Below are 18,451 nucleotides of genomic sequence, written 5' to 3'. Positions count from 1 at the left end.
CCATAAAACTATATAAATGTGGTATCTCTGTAATCGTACTGACCCGGAGAATGAAGAGAACAGGTCCGTTTTATCTCATAGGGACGGCTGTAAATACAAAACCCATAAAACTATATAAATGTGGTATCACTGTAATCGTACTGACCCAGAGAATAAAGAGAACAGGTCAGTTTTATCTCATAGGGAACGCTGTTAACACACAACTCATAAAACTATATAAATGTGGTATCACTGTAATCGTACTGACCCAGAGAATGAAGAGAACAGGTCAGTTTTATCTCATAGGGAACGCTGTTAACACACAACTCATAAAACTATATAAATGTGGTATCACTGTAATCGTACTGACCGGAGAATGAAGGGAACAGGTCAGTTTTATCTCATAGGGAACGCTGTAAGAACAAAACCCATAAAACTATATAAATGTGGTATCGCTGTAATCCTACTGACCCAGAGAATGAAGAGAACGGGTCAGTTTTATCTCATAGGGAACGCTGTAAATACAAAACCCATAAAACGATATAAATGTGGTATCGCTGTAATCGTACTGACCCGGAGAATGAAGAGAACAGGTCAGTTTTATCAAGTATGGAATGCAGTAAAAACACAAAACCCATAAAACTATATAAATGTGGTATCACTGTAATCGTACTGCCCCGGAGAATGAAGAGAACGGGTCAGTTTTATCTCATAGGGAACACTGTAAATACAAAACCCATAAAACTATATAAATGTGGTATCACTGTAATCGTACTGACCCGGAGAATGAAGCGAACAGGTCAGTTTTATCTCATAGGGACGGCTGTAAATACAAAACCCATAAAACTATATAAATGTGGTATCACTGTAATCGTACTGACCCGGAGAATGAAGAGAACAGGTCCGTTTTATCTCATAGGGAACGCTGTTAACACACAACTCATAAAACTATATAAATGTGGTATCACTGTAATCGTACTGACCCGGAGAATGAAGAGAACAGATCAGCTTTATCTCATAGGGAAAGCTGTAAAAACACAACCCATAAAACTATATAAATGTGGTATCTCTGTAATCGTACTGACCCAGAGAATGAAGAGAACAGGTCCGTTTTATCTCATAGGGAACGCTGTAAATACAAAACCCATAAAACTATATAAATGTGGTATCACTGTAATCGTACTGACCCGGAGAATGAAGGGAACAGGTCAGTTTTATCTCATAGGGACGGCTGTAAATACAAAACCCATAAAACTATATAAATGTGGTATCTCTGTAATCGTACTGACTCGGAGAATGAAGAGAACAGGTCAGTTTTATCTCATAGGGAACGCTGTAAATACAAAACCCATAAAACTATATAAATGTGGTATCACTGTAATCGTACTGACTGGAGAATAAAGAGAACAGGTCAGTTTTATCTCATAGGGAACGCTGTAAATACAAAACCCATAAAACTATATAAATGTGGTATCACTGTAATCGTACTGACCCGGAGAATGAAGAGAACAGGTCAGTTTTATCTCATAGGGACGGCTGTAAATACAAAACCCATAAAACTATATAAATGTGGTATCTCTGTAATCGTACTGACCCGGAGAATGAAGAGAACAGGTCCGTTTTATCTCATAGGGACGGCTGTAAATACAAAACCCATAAAACTATATAAATGTGGTATCACTGTAATCGTACTGACCCAGAGAATAAAGAGAACAGGTCAGTTTTATCTCATAGGGAACGCTGTTAACACACAACTCATAAAACTATATAAATGTGGTATCACTGTAATCGTACTGACCCAGAGAATGAAGAGAACAGGTCAGTTTTATCTCATAGGGAACGCTGTTAACACACAACTCATAAAACTATATAAATGTGGTATCACTGTAATCGTACTGACCGGAGAATGAAGGGAACAGGTCAGTTTTATCTCATAGGGAACGCTGTAAGAACAAAACCCATAAAACTATATAAATGTGGTATCGCTGTAATCCTACTGACCCAGAGAATGAAGAGAACGGGTCAGTTTTATCTCATAGGGAACGCTGTAAATACAAAACCCATAAAACGATATAAATGTGGTATCGCTGTAATCGTACTGACCCGGAGAATGAAGAGAACAGGTCAGTTTTATCAAATATGGAATGCAGTAAAAACACAAAACCCATAAAACTATATAAATGTGGTATCACTGTAATCGTACTGCCCCGGAGAATGAAGAGAACGGGTCAGTTTTATCTCATAGGGAACACTGTAAATACAAAACCCATAAAACTATATAAATGTGGTATCACTGTAATCGTACTGACCCGGAGAATGAAGCGAACAGGTCAGTTTTATCTCATAGGGACGGCTGTAAATACAAAACCCATAAAACTATATAAATGTGGTATCACTGTAATCGTACTGACCCGGAGAATGAAGAGAACAGGTCCGTTTTATCTCATAGGGAACGCTGTTAACACACAACTCATAAAACTATATAAATGTGGTATCACTGTAATCGTACTGACCGGAGAATGAAGGGAACAGGTCAGTTTTATCTCATAGGGAACGCTGTAAGAACAAAACCCATAAAACTATATAAATGTGGTATCACTGTAATCGTACTGACCGGAGAATGAAGGGAACAGGTCAGTTTTATCTCATAGGGAACGCTGTAAACACAAAACCCATAAAACTATATAAATGTGGTATCTCTGTAATCGTACTGACCCGGAGAATGAAGAGAACAGGTCCGTTTTATCTCATAGAGAACGCTGTAAGAACAAAACCCATAAAACTATATAAATGTGGTATCTCTGTAATCGTACTGACCCGGAGAATGAAGAGAACAGGTCAGTTTTATGTCATAGAGAACGCTGTAAAAACAAAACCCATAAAACTATATAAATGTGGTATCTCTGTAATCGTACTGACCGGAGAATGAAGGGAACAGGTCAGTTTTATGTCATAGAGAACGCTGTAAAAACAAAACCCATAAAACTATATAAATGTGGTATCACTGTAATCGTACTGACCCGGAGAATGAAGAGAACAGGTCAGTTTTATGTCATAGAGAACACTGTAAAAATAAAACCCATAAAACTATATAAATGTGGTATCTCTGTAATTATACTGACCTGGACAATGAAGAGAACAGGTCAGTTTTATGTCATAGAGAACGCTGTAAAAACAAAACCCATAAAACTATATAAATGTGGTATCACTGTAATCGTACTGTCCGGGGAATGAAGAGAACAGGTCGGTTTTATCTCATAGGGAACGCTGTAAATACAAAACCCATAAAACTATATAAATGTGGTATCACTGTAATCGTACTGTCCGGGGAATGAAGAGAACAGGTCAGTATTATCACATAGAAACCCATAAAACTGTTGCGGAATTTCCCCCCCAATTACAACCCATTTGGATTTTTTTTCCCCTACATCATATGCAATATTAGATGGTGCCATTAGTAAGTACAACTTGTTCTGCAGAAAAGCAGCCCTCATACAGCTATGTGGATGGAAAAATAAAAAAGTTATGGCTCCAGGAAGGCAAGAAGTGAAAAACAAAAATGGGAATGAATTTTCCCGTCTTTGAAATCCTCTTTATCAGATAGAAATAAATGTGATGTGTCACAAAATACTGGATCTTATACCATAGACGTGTCCATGGGCAGCTCATAGGGCTTGTTATAGATTATATTGGACCTGCAGGAATCGGGGGCTCATTCCTTTCACATGTAGATTGTGAACCTGGAAATGACCTTCCGCTTGGTCCTCCTGTCCCAGGACACGTGTTGTGGTGGTGTTAGAATGGGCCTGGAAGGGTAGACTATCTTTAGTTATCTTCACGGACCTCATCTCCTCTTACCATGCCCATCTTGTCTCCAGGCTCACAGCTTTTGTCATGAAGACATTCAGCCAGGCCAAGGACACTGTCTTCATTGATGACGAGGTGATAAAACAAGGCATGGACTGGCTGAAGGCACAACAGAAGCCCAACGGCTGCTTCAAGACCACAGGGCGGCTGCTAAACAACGGCCTGAAGGTGAGATGGAGGACAGCATACATAGTGGAGTATATAGGAAGCTTATATAGAAGGACAGGTATAGTGGAGCATATATAAGGAACTTATACAGAGGAGCATATATAGGGAACGTATGTATAGGATCATATATAGATGGGGGGGAGCTAATATACACATAGTTGAGGGTATATAAAGGATTATATGTAGAGGGTATATATGGAGGGTCATGTACTGTATAGTGGAGCATATATAGTGAACGTGTAGTATATAGCTGATGATATGAAGGGAGCTTCTATACAACCTCACGTCCACAAACAGTTGGGGCGCTGTGTAAATATAATCAGAATGCAATGATAAAGGTAAATCTCATTGACCCGCGTTATACTCATAGAATATCAGATTGGGGACCTTTCACCTTCCCATGAAGAAAATGAACTCATTTAGATCTTGACAGAAAGGCATCTCCAAAGCATTGTTTCAGGGCCATGTCTTGCTATCATTACCAGAGCCACTACCACTCCCATCCTCCATGCACATGCTCCTCCTGGATCCCTCTCCTCTTGAGTCTGTAGGACACGGCATCTGTGGTTTCCAAAAAGTTTTTCAAATGTTGCTTCATCAGAGCACAGAACAGTTTTCCATTTTGCCTCAGTCTACTTTAGATGAGCTTTGGCCCAGAGAAGACTGCAGCGTTCCTGGATTGTGGTGGCCCATGGCGTCTTCTCTTCATACGGCTCTAAACTGCATTTGTAGAATGCACGGTAATGTGCTCACAGACAAGGATTTCTGGATGTGTTCCTGAGCCTGAACAGTGATTTCTGGATGTGTTCCTGAGCCTGCGCAGTAATTTCTGGATGTATTCCTGAGCCTGTGCAGTAATTTCTGGATGTGTTCCTGAACCTGCACAGTGATTTCTGGATGTGTTCCTGAGCCTGCGCAGTGATTTCTGGATGTGTTCCTGAGCCTGCGCAGTGATTTCTGGATGTGTTCCTGAGCCTGCGCAGTGATTTCTGGATGTGTTCCTGAGCCTGCGCAGTGATTTCTGGATGTGTTCCTGAGCCTGCGCAGTAATTTCTGGATGTATTCCTGAGCCTGCGCAGTAATTTCTGGATGTGTTCCTGAGCCTGCGCAGTGATTTCTGGATGTGTTCCTGAGCCTGCGCAGTGATTTCTGGATGTGTTCCTAAGCCTGCGCAGTGATTTCTGGATGTGTTCCTGAGCCTGCGCAGTGATTTCTGGATGTGTTCCTAAGCCTGCGCAGTGATTTCTGGATGTGTTCCTGAACCTGCACAGTGATTTCTGGATGTGTTCCTGAGCCTGAGCAGTGATTTCTGGATGTGTTCCTGAACCTGCGCAGTGATTTCTGGATGTGTTTCTGAGCCTGCGCAGTGATTTCTGGGTGTATTCCTGAGCCCCTGCAGTGATTTCTAGACATGTTCCTGAGCCTGTGCAGTGATTTCTGGATGTGTTCCTAAGCCTGCGCAGTGATTTCTGGATGTGTTCCTGAGCCTGCACAGTGATTTCTGGATGTGTTCCTGAGCCTGCACAGTGATTTCTGGATGTGTTCTTGAGCCTGCGCAGTGATTTCTGGATGTATTCCTGAGCCCCTGCAGTGATTTCTAGACATGTTCCTAAGCCTGCGCAGTGATTTCTGGATGGGTTCCTGAGCCTAAGCAGTGATTTCTGGATGGGTTCCTGAGCCTGCGCAGTGATTTCTGGATGTGTTCCTGAGCCTAAGCAGTGATTTCTGGATGTGTTCCTAAGCCTGCGCAGTGATTTCTGGATGTGTTCCTGAGCCTAAGCAGTGATTTCTGGATGGGTTCCTGAGCCTGCACAGTGATTTCTGGATGTGTTCCTGAGCCTGCACAGTGATTTCTGGATGGGTTCCTGAGCCTGCGCAGTGATTTCTGTATGTGTTCTTAAGCCTGCGCAGTGATTTCTGGATGTATTCCTGAGCCCCTGCAGTGATTTCTAGACATGTTCCTAAGCCTGCGCAGTGATTTCTGGATGGGTTCCTGAGCCTAAGCAGTGATTTCTGGATGGGTTCCTGAGCCTGCGCAGTGATTTCTGGATGTGTTCCTGAGCCTAAGCAGTGATTTCTGGATGTGTTCCTAAGCCTGCGCAGTGATTTCTGGATGTGTTCCTGAGCCTAAGCAGTGATTTCTGGATGGGTTCCTGAGCCTGCACAGTGATTTCTGGATGGGTTCCTGAGCCTGCACAGTGATTTCTGGATGGGTTCCTGAGCCTGCGCAGTGATTTCTGTATGTGTTCTTAAGCCTGCGCAGTGATTTCTGGATGTATTCCTGAGCCTGAGCAGTGATTTCTGGATGTGTTCCTGAGCCCCTGCAGTGATTTCTGGACATGTTCCTGAGCCTGCGCAGTGATTTATGGACATGTTCCTGAGCCTGCGCAGTGATTTCTGGACGTGTTCCTGAGCTTAGGCATTGATTTCTGGATGTGTTCTTAAGGCAACTGCTGGTAGACCCAGAAACCATCCACAATCCCCTCGCCCCCCCAACACGTAACAATCTTTCTGTAGGGTGGTGATCGGCCACAGATTTTATCCTTTCATTTGTAACAGCATAAATCCACGAGCTTTAAAACAGCTGGAAACCACTGACCACATGGAGCGGTATGCCAGCCGCTGGACTCCCAGCGGGCAAGTCCACCATTTAAACTCCACCATGTATTCCGAACTGTCCTCAATCTGCCATGGAGGAGCCTGTAATCCTACCCAGGCCTCCGACCACCACCCAACAAAAACATCGCTTGTTCTACCCCATCCTGTAAATCGGAGAGGAAAATATCAAGACCAATATCGGAGAGGTGGACTCCGTCTGGTCGCATCAATGCCCGATTGTCGCCTTCCAATTGGCAATGGCAGATTACTATGCCTCCCTGAGTCCTAATAAAATTTATAAAATGAGAAATCCTGCGGCACTTTTCCATTGCTTCCACTTCCCTAGCTCCATGCCAAACCACCCGGGGAGTGATCTCTGACCAGACCAGCACCATTTCAGGGAAAAAGGAGGCCAGTTGTTCCGTGTCCGAATGCATTAAAGTCATGAGCTCGGCCAGGCGAAGACTGCAGAGATCATTACCGCCCACATGGATCGCCAGGATAACTGGACCGAATGAGGATCTGCTAATCTCCACCAACTCGGGAAGAACCTGGGACCATCGGAGGCCCCGAATGCCTCTCCAGAAAACGTCGACTTCACGAAAGCCCAGAGTCCTGCCGCCCGGCCTGCACTCCGCTCTCCGGGTCATCTAGAAGACATAAGAATGACCGATAATCCAGACTGCTGGACGTGGAACCCCTGTAAAAATAACAGCATAAAAATATGCAGCTAATTTTCTAAAAAAAAAAATATTATTTTTGGTATACCAGAGACACCACGGGAATTGAGGAGATCAGGTCGGACATAGATCACAAAACGCATACAGCACCACCTACCAATGCACATAACGTCGGCTTTGAAGAGGTCTGCCCTAGCCGCCTCAGTTGCCGCGCCGATACGGAACGATTGAGTTCTATATTCGCGAGGGTCGGAACCAACCTCCCTAAGGCAACATTTGAAAATGGAAGTAAAATGAAATTTCGTGGGGGGAGCAGGCAAATCTTGGTGCACCAAGAAACTAATACCCCCTGGTGCAAGTCTCTATACTCCGTAACCAGACGGACTGGGCGCGCGGGACTCAATATCTGACTTCGCCAAAAGTGCCCCGCGGCCTGCCTTTCTAACAAGTGCAACTGCTCTGTCAAAAGAGACATAGGAGACCGAAGTGTCCTCCAGGGGGATGGCATTAAATTAAACTTCCTAAATTCCTTCTTGAGAACTATACCCAGGGAGGAAACACAGAGATTTGGGAATGGAGGGGAAATAAAGGGGCCCTCCATCCTACCCTCGATCCCGGTGCCGAAGAGCCCAACGGCCGCTCCGAGGAACGGTGGCTTCTGAGACAACATAAGTTGCAGCCCCATGTCGGTCGCCTTAATCCCCCAACCAATATCTGGTCGCAAGGACCTACCGTCGACAAAACTCCTCGTCATATCTCCACCATGCGGAACCCCCATGTATATGGTGTCCTGGTAAATGAAGAGTTCCGAACAACAATCTGCTTACCGCTGACTCATTACACATCCTAAGAAAGAAAAAGCTTGGAGGCAATTATTCATGGTCTTAGCGACTGGAGGCCTACACTCGTACGGCTTATCAGCTGGACGGCGCTCTTTGTCCACCGTGTGTTGGTCTACCGTGACTAAAGACCAAATATCGAAATATATGGAAAGGAGCAGGGGGTGGTGGCTGAGAAGGGATAGGCTGAAATTTTTCTAATATGGCCTTAAGGGCCGCGACAACTTCTAAATCACTACCACCCGCCTCCCACGCACACGTATATTGAAACTCACCAGATGATGAAGGCACTGGAAGCACAGGAGGGACGCTGCTGGGATCACAGATGGAATCGTCACAGGAACCAGGTCCGGATGAGCGGGTGTGCAAACCAGGCTAGAGGCCCTGGAAGATCAGGTAGGCTCCCGCCTCTTGTGTCTTGAGTTTGACTCCTCAGATCCGCTTGACGACACATCCGAAGTTGACGGTGAGCGCCACCTTGAGGATCTGGAGCACCAACTGCTCCCGAAATCCTTGGAATGGCGACGGGACTGGCGCCTGCGAGAACTATGACGGCCATGACACCCGTACTCCATAGATGATGAGGAAGGCGACCGGCGTCTACGTCTATGTGAGCCAGAGGGGTTGGGGGGGTAGCAGGGTAGGGTCTGGAGAGGGATTCTGCAATGGAACGCTGGGCCCAAATGCTGCAGTGGGCTCCACAGCATCCACAAAATTTCCATTCTTAGGCTGCAGGAGTTGAGGATGCTCAGTAAGGGGGGATGGCATCGTTGGTGGAGGAGTGCGAGGCTTCTCGGCAGCCAAGGATGAGCTGGCATGGGCACCCATGTTCTGCCTGGAGCCGTGTTTCTGCGCAAGAGATGGCTGCTCGGAAGGACGGCAGGCAGCAGTAGGAAGGGACGGGGCCAGCTAAACCTGAGGTAATGCCATTCCTCCATGACTGGGGAGGCCACTGTTGCCATACGTGCCCTATAACCAGGAGCACCAACATTATGGGGACTGTGACCTAAACGGGTGGGGGGCGAGAGGGATGCAGAGGGGGAATGCATAGGTCGTCCAGAAAAGACCACAATTAACCCTCCCCATCCGAGCGAGCTAATTCTTGCTAGGAGAGCAGCCCTGAGGGAGTCATCATCTGCGGACATCTTCGCTGAGCAGGGTCTGCAGGTGGTGAGTACCAAGCGTTACTCCAGCCAAGAGACCGGACAGGAAAGGGTGGGGGGGGGGAAAGGGTGGGGGGATATATAACCTATAGACGGGGTTAATACCGCCCAGCACCATGGGAGGAGGAAAGAGGGTTCAGCATTAACCCTTTCCCTGATCGTTTTCTGTGAATCTGGAAGGGGGGTTATACCCCATCCTAAACTAAGGGAAGGTGGGGAGTAGACCCACCAGGGGACAACTAAAAGGAGGGCAGGGGTAGCGGGGCCACACGCAGTCCCCTATCACACTCCCTATGGCGTCAGGTGCTCTCCACACACAGTGATTTCTGGACATGTTCCTGAGCTTGTGCAGTGACCATGAAATCTCCAGATCATTGCATTCTGAGTTTACATTTTACACAGCGCCCCAACTTTTTGGGAATTAAGGTTGTCGAAGAGCATATATAGAGGATCACATATAGTGGACTATAGAGAGCTTATATAGAAAAGAATATATCGAGGATCATCTATACTGGAGAGTATATAGTGGACTATGTGCAGTAGATCATATTTAGAGGAACATATACAGTGCAGCATATATATAGTAGAGCATATGTAGCGGACTATTTGCAGTATGCATAGTGGAGCATATATAGTGGTGTATATATAGAGAAGCATATCGTGTCATTATAGTACTGGAAACACACTGGGGGTAGTAGTTATGTGCTGCATTTATCAGGAATATAGAGGTGTAGCTACAGAGGAGACACAATGTCCGTCCAACCTCCCTGTGATCTCACTGGTCGCTCCGTGGAGGTAATCCGGTGCTCATTTTTCTTGATCTCCTGGATAAAATGGACGCAATCCAGTCATTGTTATTTTTTCTGCAAAAATCCATATTGTGTGATGATATTTTGTAATGTAGGTTATTAGTGGTAAGTTCACTTTTCCCTGAAAGATCTTCATAAATGTTCCCAAACCTTCAGAGGCACAAAACAATGGATCTAGAATAATATGGTGAATGGTAGACAGATTGAAGATGGGAGGAGGGGGATGCAGCTGCAGCCTCTCTCTCTCTGTGACTCCTGCTGTGAGAGGGGAGGAGGAGCAGCTTTGATATCGCACCAGGAACAGTCGCCCACTTAGCAGGTAGAGCGAGAGAATATGTGCAGAAACCAGCATGGAGAAGGAAATACCCCAAATCTGCAGGTTACATCCAACATTTCTGCTCCTCCACATTCCCAAAGCCACGGCTCATCAGCTAAGTGCCTTGCCTCTGTAAGTAAGGTGTCAGGATAACGACTACGCAAGCAGGGATAGTGCAGCTCTAACACTGCTCAGACCCACTATCCCTACCCTAGTGACCCACAGTAGGGTAAGCCCGATCACAAGAAATTTCCTGCAGCCTTCATACTCAAGGAACAGCAGTTCACACCGGCTTGCCTTCACGCTGGGTGGAGCTGCTGCCCGTGTGCCTTGACGTTCAGGAGCCCCGAGGCACTTCCTCATTGGCCTGGGCTCCGACATCAGTAAGGGCCGGACCACACTCCTGGTTCCCCGCTGTACAGAGGCAGCAGCAGCCGGGGGAACCCTGACATAAGGCTTTCTTCAATATGACCTGCTCTTACTTACCAAGAACCCTCCTGGTTACCATCTGTTCTGATATATTTTGCTGACATTGCATTTACGATTCCTTTTCTCCTCTGTTGGTTTCCTCAGGGCGGTGTGGATGACGAGGTTTCTCTATCTTCATATGTTGTATCTGCATTAATGGAGTCGGGCACAGAATCCAGTGTAAGTGACTAGTCCCGGATCTTGGGTTTTGTTTACTGGTCCTGAGGAGTAATATGCTACATCCTAAAAGCAAAGTAGTTTTACTCTTTTTTTCAATCTGTCGTTTTCTTCTGTAGGATCCGGTTGTGGATCGGGCTATGACGTGTATTAAGAATGAGTCTCTGGAGTTGGCCTCCATCTACAAACTGGCCCTGAAGGCTTATGCATTAACGCTGGCCGAGGATGAGGAGAACAGGGCGGCTGTAATGCAGAAGTTGGATGAAAAAGCCACCAAAGCCGGTAAAGAGCAAGCAATCTCCATATGATTCGATAGTCATAGACTTCTGTCTTCAACCAAGCAATGACATACCGCCACATGAGCCAAGTCTTGGTCAATCATTGCCGGAAAGTTCTCTAGAACGTGTGTCCATTGATGTTTCTACTGGAATTTTCTCATTTTACTTTGCAGATGGTTTACTGTACTGGACCCAGGAGGCTAAATCCCATTCGGAATCATACTGGTCAATTCCAAAATCTGTGGATGTGGAGATAACAGGCTATCTCCTCCTGATCTACTCCTCTAAAAAAACTCCAACTGAGAAGGAGCGCGGGAATATGGCAGCAACTGTCCGCTGGTTAACCAAACAACAGAATGCAAATGGCGGCTTTGCCTCCACTCAGGTATGTGGCAAATCTCATGTAATAACGACTCCTCCAATATACCAACAGGGGGAATAAAGCTGAGAGCAAAGCTTCAGTTTGCACCTTGGTACCTCTGCAGCAAGCCCCGTGTCGGTGTAGAGCAGGGGTGCACAACCTTTTCTGGTTGGGGGCCACATTGTCAGCCTGAACCTATTCCAAGAGCCGAAAATAAAACTTAATGGGGTATTACCAACTGAAATACTGTATTATGACATATTGTCCATACAGTATATATCCGAAATGTCTGGTTACACTTCAGGACTCCCATCTAATGGGAAAATAGATGAAAGATACATGTGAGCAGCATACATGTCTGTTACTAGATGATTGGGGGCCGCACAGAATGGTATCGAGGGCCGCATGTTATGCACCCCTGGTGTAGAGGATGGGAGTGATAGTGGCCCTGATGTAGTGAACTTGTAGTCTCATGGTGTCCCACCTCAGGCTGTCGCTCCTTAGGGTCCGTTGCAGTGAAAGTTGCAGCACTGAAGAATGAGGCCATACTTGAACGTGACAAAGTCCTTTTTACTGCAGTAGCAGCAGCCTTTAGTGCAGTTCTCTTTTGGCACCAGCAAGGATATTGAGGCAGGTTGGTTGGTGGCGATTCAGCACTTAGACAATACTGGCCTAGTAGTAGTTTGGTGATGACGAGGGTTTCTGTGGCCCGTTATATCTCCCATCACAGCAGTGTCTGTAGAATGTAGCCGGTCACTCTAGTAGGAGCACTGCAGGCTGCATCCTCTCTAGACACGAACTCCACCTCTTGGCAGGAAGCAGCACCAGCCACTCCTTCCAAGAGGGGAAGAACAGGGTGATTATCTCTGTTCCTACCAACCTTTGCTGGTACCGATAGCCAGGAAACAAACAGTGAAATACAATAAACAATCTGGAGTACCCATGGTCTGGGGTACTACACTTCCAGTTTGCACTGTTGCAACCATATTGTCTTCGCTGGCCCAAGTGGTTTCTTGTCCACCATGGACCAGTCTGCCAGAGTTTACCATATCCGGCATTGCAAGATTCTACCATTCACCACCAGATCCCCATTGACCATAAAGGGATCTGGCAGTGATCTGGCCTTTTTCCAGCACAAATGCCAGGTTTCGAACTGACAAATACCGCTGCATGCAGCGTTTTTTGTCCATCCGACAGCCAGCATTTATGCCAGAACAGGCTACTTGAAAAGCCTGCTGGATTTACAATGTGGCCAATGTCCTAAGACTCAAAGACCAAGTCCATCACTAAGATCATCATGAGTGTCGGGGTAAACGACACGTCTGTAACATGGCTTCCCGCAGATCCCATGTTTGAACCTTTTGCCTGCTTCTCATCCTTAGGACACCGTGGTGGCCCTTCAAGCATTGGCAAAGTTTTCAAGTTGTATATCCAGTCAAATGGGAGCAATGACAGTAGACGTAACCTCAGAGAATGGCTTCCACCACCGCTTCCACTTGGACAATGCAAACCGCCTAGTCCTGCAGAAGAAGCAACTTCCCAAGATCCCCGGAAAGTACAGCGTGACTGTGTCTGGAAACGGAACCATAATTATGCAGGTAGAGACGAGAGGATTGTCCTTTATAATGACACGTACATGAATGTAGATGAGGAAGAGGAGGTATCACTGTGACTACCACTGCATGTAGATAACTGTTCCTTGATAAGTAGGTGACGGGGGAGGTCTGGGGTAACTGTCCCTTGATAAGTAGGTGACGGGTGAGGTCTGGGGTAACTGTCCCTTGATATGTGGGTGACGGGGGAGGTCTGGGGTAACTGTCCCTTGATAAGTAGGTGACGGGGGAGGTCTGTGGTAACTGTCCCTTGATATGTAGGTGACGGGGGAGGTCTGTGGTAAATGTCCCTTCGTAAGTAGGTGACAGGGGAGGTCTGTGGTAAATGTCCCTTGGTAAGTAGATGACTGGGGAGGTCTGTGGTAAATGTCCCTTGGTAAGTAGGTGACGGAGGAGGTCTGGGGTAACTGTCCTTTTGATAAGTAGGTGACGGGGGAGGTCTGGGGTAACTGTCCCTTGATAAGTAGGTGACGGGGGAGGTCTGGGGTAACTGTCCCTTGATAAGTAGGTGACGGGGAGGTCTGTGGTAACTATCCCTTGATAAGTAGGTGACGGGGAGGTCTGTGGTAACTGTCCCTTGATAAGTAGGTGACGGGGGAGGTCTGAAGTAACTGTCCTTTGATAAGTAGGTGACGGGAGAGGTCTGTGGTAACTGTCCCTTGGTAAGTAGATGACGGGGGAGGTCTTTGGTAACTGTCCTTTGATAAGTAGGTGACGGGAGAGGTCTGTGGTAACTGTCCCTTGGTAAGTAGATGACGGGGGAGGTCTTTGGTAACTGTCCTTTGATAAGTAGGTGACGGGAGAGGTCTGTGGTAACTGTCCTTTGATAAGTAGGTGACGGGAGAGGTCTGTGGTAACTGTCCTTTGATAAGTAGGTGACGGGGGAGGTCTGGGGTAACTGTCCCTTGATAAGTAGGTGACGGGGGAGGTCTGGGGTAACTGTCCCTTGATATGTAGGTGACGGGGGAGGTCTGGGGTAACTGTCCCTTGATAAGTAGGTGACGGGGGAGGTCTGTGGTAAACGTCCCTTGGTAAGAATGTGACAGGGGAGGTCTGTGGTAAATGTCCCTTGGTAAGTAGGTGACAGGGGAGGTCTGTGGTAAATGTCCCTTGGTAAGTAGGTGATGGGGGAGGTCTGGGGTAACTGTCCCTTGATATGTAGGTGACGGGGGAGGTCTGGGGTAACTGTCCCTTGATAAGTAGGTGACGGGGGAGGTCTGTGGTAAATGTCCCTTGATATGTAGGTGACGGGGGAGGTCTGTGGTAAATGTCCCTTTGTAAGTAGATGACGGGGGAGGTCTGTGGTAAATGTCCCTTGATATGTAGGTGACGGGAAGGTCTGTGGTAAATGTCCCTTGGTAAGTAGATGACGGGGGAGGTCTGTGGTAAATGTCCCTTGGTAAGTAGGTGACGGGGGAGGTCTGGGGTAACTGTCCCTTGATATGTAGGTGACGGGGAGGTCTGGGGTAACTGTCCCTTGATAAGTAGGTGACGGGGAGGTCTGGGTAACTATCCCTTGATAAGTAGGTGACGGGGAGGTCTGTGGTAACTGTCCCTTGATAAGTAGGTGACGGGGGAGGTCTGGGGTAACTGTCCTTTGATAAGTAGGTGACGGGAGAGGTTTTTGGTAACTGTCCTTTGATAAGTAGGTGACGGGAGAGGTCTGGGGTAACTGTCCTTTGATAAGTAGGTGACGGGAGAGGTTTTTGGTAACTGTCCTTTGATAAGTAGGTGACGGGAGAGGTCTGTGGTAACTGTCCTTTGATAAGTAGGTGACGGGAGAAGTCTGCGGTAACTGTCCTTTGATAAGTAGGTGACGGGGGAGGTCTGGGGTAACTGTACCTTGATAAGTAGGTGACGGGGGAGGTCTGGGGTAACTGTCCTTTGATAAGTAGGTGACGGGAGAGGTCTTTGGTAACTGTCCTTTGATAAGTAGGTGACGGGGAGGTCTGGGGTAACTGTCCTTTGATAAGTAGGTGACGGGGAGGTCTGTGGTAACTGTCCTTTGATAAGTAGGTGACGGGGGAGGTCTGGGGTAACTGTCCTTTGATAAGTAGGTGACGGGGGAGGTCTGTGGTAAATGTCCCTTGGTAAGTAGGTGACGGGGGAGGTCTGGGGTAACTGTCCCTTGATATGTAGGTGACGGGGGAGGTCTGGGGTAACTGTCCCTTGATAAGTAGGTGACGGGGGAGGTCTGTGGTAACTGTCCCTTGATATGTAGGTGACGGGGGAGGTCTGTGGTAAATGTCCCTTTGTAAGTAGGTGACAGGGGAGGTCTGTGGTAAATGTCCCTTGGTAAGTAGATGACGGGGGAGGTCTGTGGTAAATGTCCCTTGGTAAGTAGGTGACGGGGGAGGTCTGGGGTAACTGTCCCTTGATATGTAGGTGACGGGGAGGTCTGGGGTAACTGTCCCTTGATAAGTAGGTGACGGGGAGGTCTGGGGTAACTATCCCTTGATAAGTAGGTGACGGGGAGGTCTGTGGTAACTGTCCCTTGATAAGTAGGTGACGGGGGAGGTCTGGGGTAACTGTCCTTTGATAAGTAGGTGACGGGAGAGGTTTTTGGTAACTGTCCTTTGATAAGTAGGTGACGGGAGAGGTCTGTGGTAACTGTCCTTTGATAAGTAGGTGACGGGAGAAGTCTGCGGTAACTGTCCTTTGATAAGTAGGTGACGGGGGAGGTCTGGGGTAACTGTACCTTGATAAGTAGGTGACGGGGGAGGTCTGGGGTAACTGTCCTTTGATAAGTAGGTGACGAGAGAGGTCTTTGGTAACTGTCCTTTGATAAGTAGGTGACGGGGAGGTCTGGGGTAACTGTCCTTTGATAAGTAGGTGACGGGGAGGTCTGTGGTAACTGTCCTTTGATAAGTAGGTGACGGGGGAGGTCTGGGGTAACTGTCCTTTGATAAGTAGGTGACGGGGGAGGTCTGTGGTAAATGTCCCTTCGTAAGTAGGTGACAGGGGAGGTCTGTGGTAAATGTCCCTTGGTAAATAGGTGACGGGGGAGGTCTGTGGTAACTGTCCCTTGATAAGTAGGTGACGGGGGAGGTCTGGGGTAACTGTCCCTTGATATGTAGGTGACGGGGGAGGTCTGGAGTAACTGTCCCTTGGTAAGTAGGTGACGGGGGAGGTCTGTGGTAACTGACCTTTTGATAAGTAGGTGACGGGGGAGGTCTGTGGTAACTGTCCCTTGGTAAGTAGGTGACGGGGGAGGTCTGTGGTAACTGTCCCTTGGTAAGTAGGTGACGGGGGAGGTCTGTGGTAACTGTCCCTTGGTAAGTAGGTGACGGGGGAGGTCTGTCGTAACTGTCCCCTGATAAGTAGGTGACGGGGGAGGTCTGTGGTAACTGTCCCTTGGTAAGTAGGTGACGGGGGAGGTCTGGGGTAACTGTCCCTTGATAAGTAGGTGACGGGGGAGGTCTGGGGTAACTGTCCCTTGATAAGTAGGTGACGGGGGAGGTCTGTGGTAACTGTCCCTTGATATGTAGGTGACGGGGGAGGTCTGGGGTAACTGTCCCTTGATAAGTAGGTGACGGGGGAGGTCTGGGGTAACTGTCCCTTGATAAGTAGGTGACGGGGGAGGTCTGGGGTAACTGTCCCTTGATAAGTAGGTGATGGGAGAGGTCTCGGGTAACTGTCCCTTGATAAGTAGGTGACGGGGAGGTCTGGGGTAACTATCCCTTGATAATTAGGTGACGGGGGAGGTCTGTGGTAACTGTCCCTTGATAAGTAGGTGACGGGGGAGGTCTGGGGTAACTGTCCCTTGATAAGTAGGTGACGGGGGAGGTCTGTGGTAACTGTCCCTTGATATGTAGGTGACGGGGGAGGTCTGTGTTAAAGGTCCCTTGATATGTAGGTGACGGGGGAGGTCTGTGGTAACTGTCCCTTGATATGTAGGTGATGGGGGAGGTCTGGGGTAACTGTCCTTTGGTAAGTAGGTGACGGGGGAGGTCTTTGGTAACTGTCCTTTGATAAGTAGGTGACGGTAGAGGTCTTTGGTAACTGTCCTTTGATAAGTAGGTGACGGGGGAGGTCTGTGGTAACTGTCCCTTGATAAGTAGGTGACGGGGGAGGTCTGTGGTAACTGTCCTTTGATAAGTAGGTGACGGGGGAGGTCTGGGGTAACTGTCCCTCGATAAGTAGGTGACGGGGGAGGTCTGGGGTAACTGTCCCTTGATAAGTAGGTGACGGGGGAGGTCTGGGGTAACTGTCCTTTGATAAGTAGGTGACGGGGAGGTCTGGGGTAACTGTCCTTTGATAAGTAGGTGACGGGGGAGGTCTGGGGTAACTGTCCTTTGATAAGTAGGTGACGGGGGAGGTCTGGAGTTCTTGTTTTGTTCTTCTTGTCAGGGCCCATCATTTCCTCATGTTTCTTTGCTCAGGCCGTTCAGACATATAATGTTCTCCCTGACTCCAAAGACGACGCATTTGTCCTGACAGTGAATCCTGTGTGTGTGAAGAGTGACCTACTGCAGATAGCGCTGGAGTTCTGGTAAGAGATGTGGACCATGTGATGAAACTTTATTGACTACAATGAAAGAGGGCCCCGTGAGGTTCAGGGCCCCCTGCCAGTCCTTGCCAACCTCCAGGCTGGGAGGGAGGCTGAGGTCATACACGAGGTGCGGCACTTTTACCGCATGTCATGGGTGACCCTGTCACTCTCCGGTCTAAATATTAAGAACTCTAAATAGTTGCATTACATTACTTGCACTGATGGTTATTCCAATCACATCGAGAGCTGCAATCACAGTTCTGCTTTTACATTATTTTTTTATACTCCAGTCACATCCAGAGCTGCAGGAAAAATGTTTGTTACGTTTACACCTTCAGTCAGTGTGGCCATCAGATATTTCATATTTAGAGTATTTCCGATCTCTTCTAACCGCAGGTACACTGGGAAACGCCAGTCTACTAACATGGTCTTTCTGGAGATAAAAATGTTGTCCGGCTTTGTGCCCCAGAAGGCATCTGTAGACGAGGTAAGTGCACAAGATGTGTTTTCAAGCACTAAAACACCCTTGATATCCCATTATATCATATCTCCAGCCAAAACTAAACATGTCCTAAGATCCACACATGTGCCCAATGTGAAGACTTCTGCCTCTGGTGTCATACATGCCATCACACAGGACTAC

General features: G+C 47.4%; 1 protein-coding gene across 3 annotated transcripts in view; it reads left to right on the top strand.

Moving 5' to 3' along the window:
• LOC122941242 (alpha-2-macroglobulin-like protein 1) overlaps positions 1 to 18,451 on the top strand; it is a 154,059-nt gene that overhangs the window by 118,720 nt on the left and 16,888 nt on the right. For all 3 annotated transcript variants that reach the window (XM_044298324.1, XM_044298322.1, XM_044298323.1), the window contains exons 27-33: positions 3,858 to 4,014; positions 10,993 to 11,067; positions 11,184 to 11,346; positions 11,516 to 11,727; positions 13,086 to 13,301; positions 17,699 to 17,808; positions 18,205 to 18,295. In XM_044298324.1, coding sequence (XP_044154259.1) covers positions 3,858 to 4,014; positions 10,993 to 11,067; positions 11,184 to 11,346; positions 11,516 to 11,727; positions 13,086 to 13,301; positions 17,699 to 17,808; positions 18,205 to 18,295 — 1,024 coding nt within the window. The remainder of the gene's footprint in view (positions 1 to 3,857; positions 4,015 to 10,992; positions 11,068 to 11,183; positions 11,347 to 11,515; positions 11,728 to 13,085; positions 13,302 to 17,698; positions 17,809 to 18,204; positions 18,296 to 18,451) is intronic.

Source organism: Bufo gargarizans, chromosome 6 (genome assembly GCF_014858855.1).
Source record: "Bufo gargarizans isolate SCDJY-AF-19 chromosome 6, ASM1485885v1, whole genome shotgun sequence".
Taxonomy (NCBI): domain Eukaryota; kingdom Metazoa; phylum Chordata; class Amphibia; order Anura; family Bufonidae; genus Bufo; species Bufo gargarizans.
The sequence above is the reverse complement of the archived record's forward strand: the minus strand, read 5'-3'. Positions and strand labels throughout refer to the sequence as shown.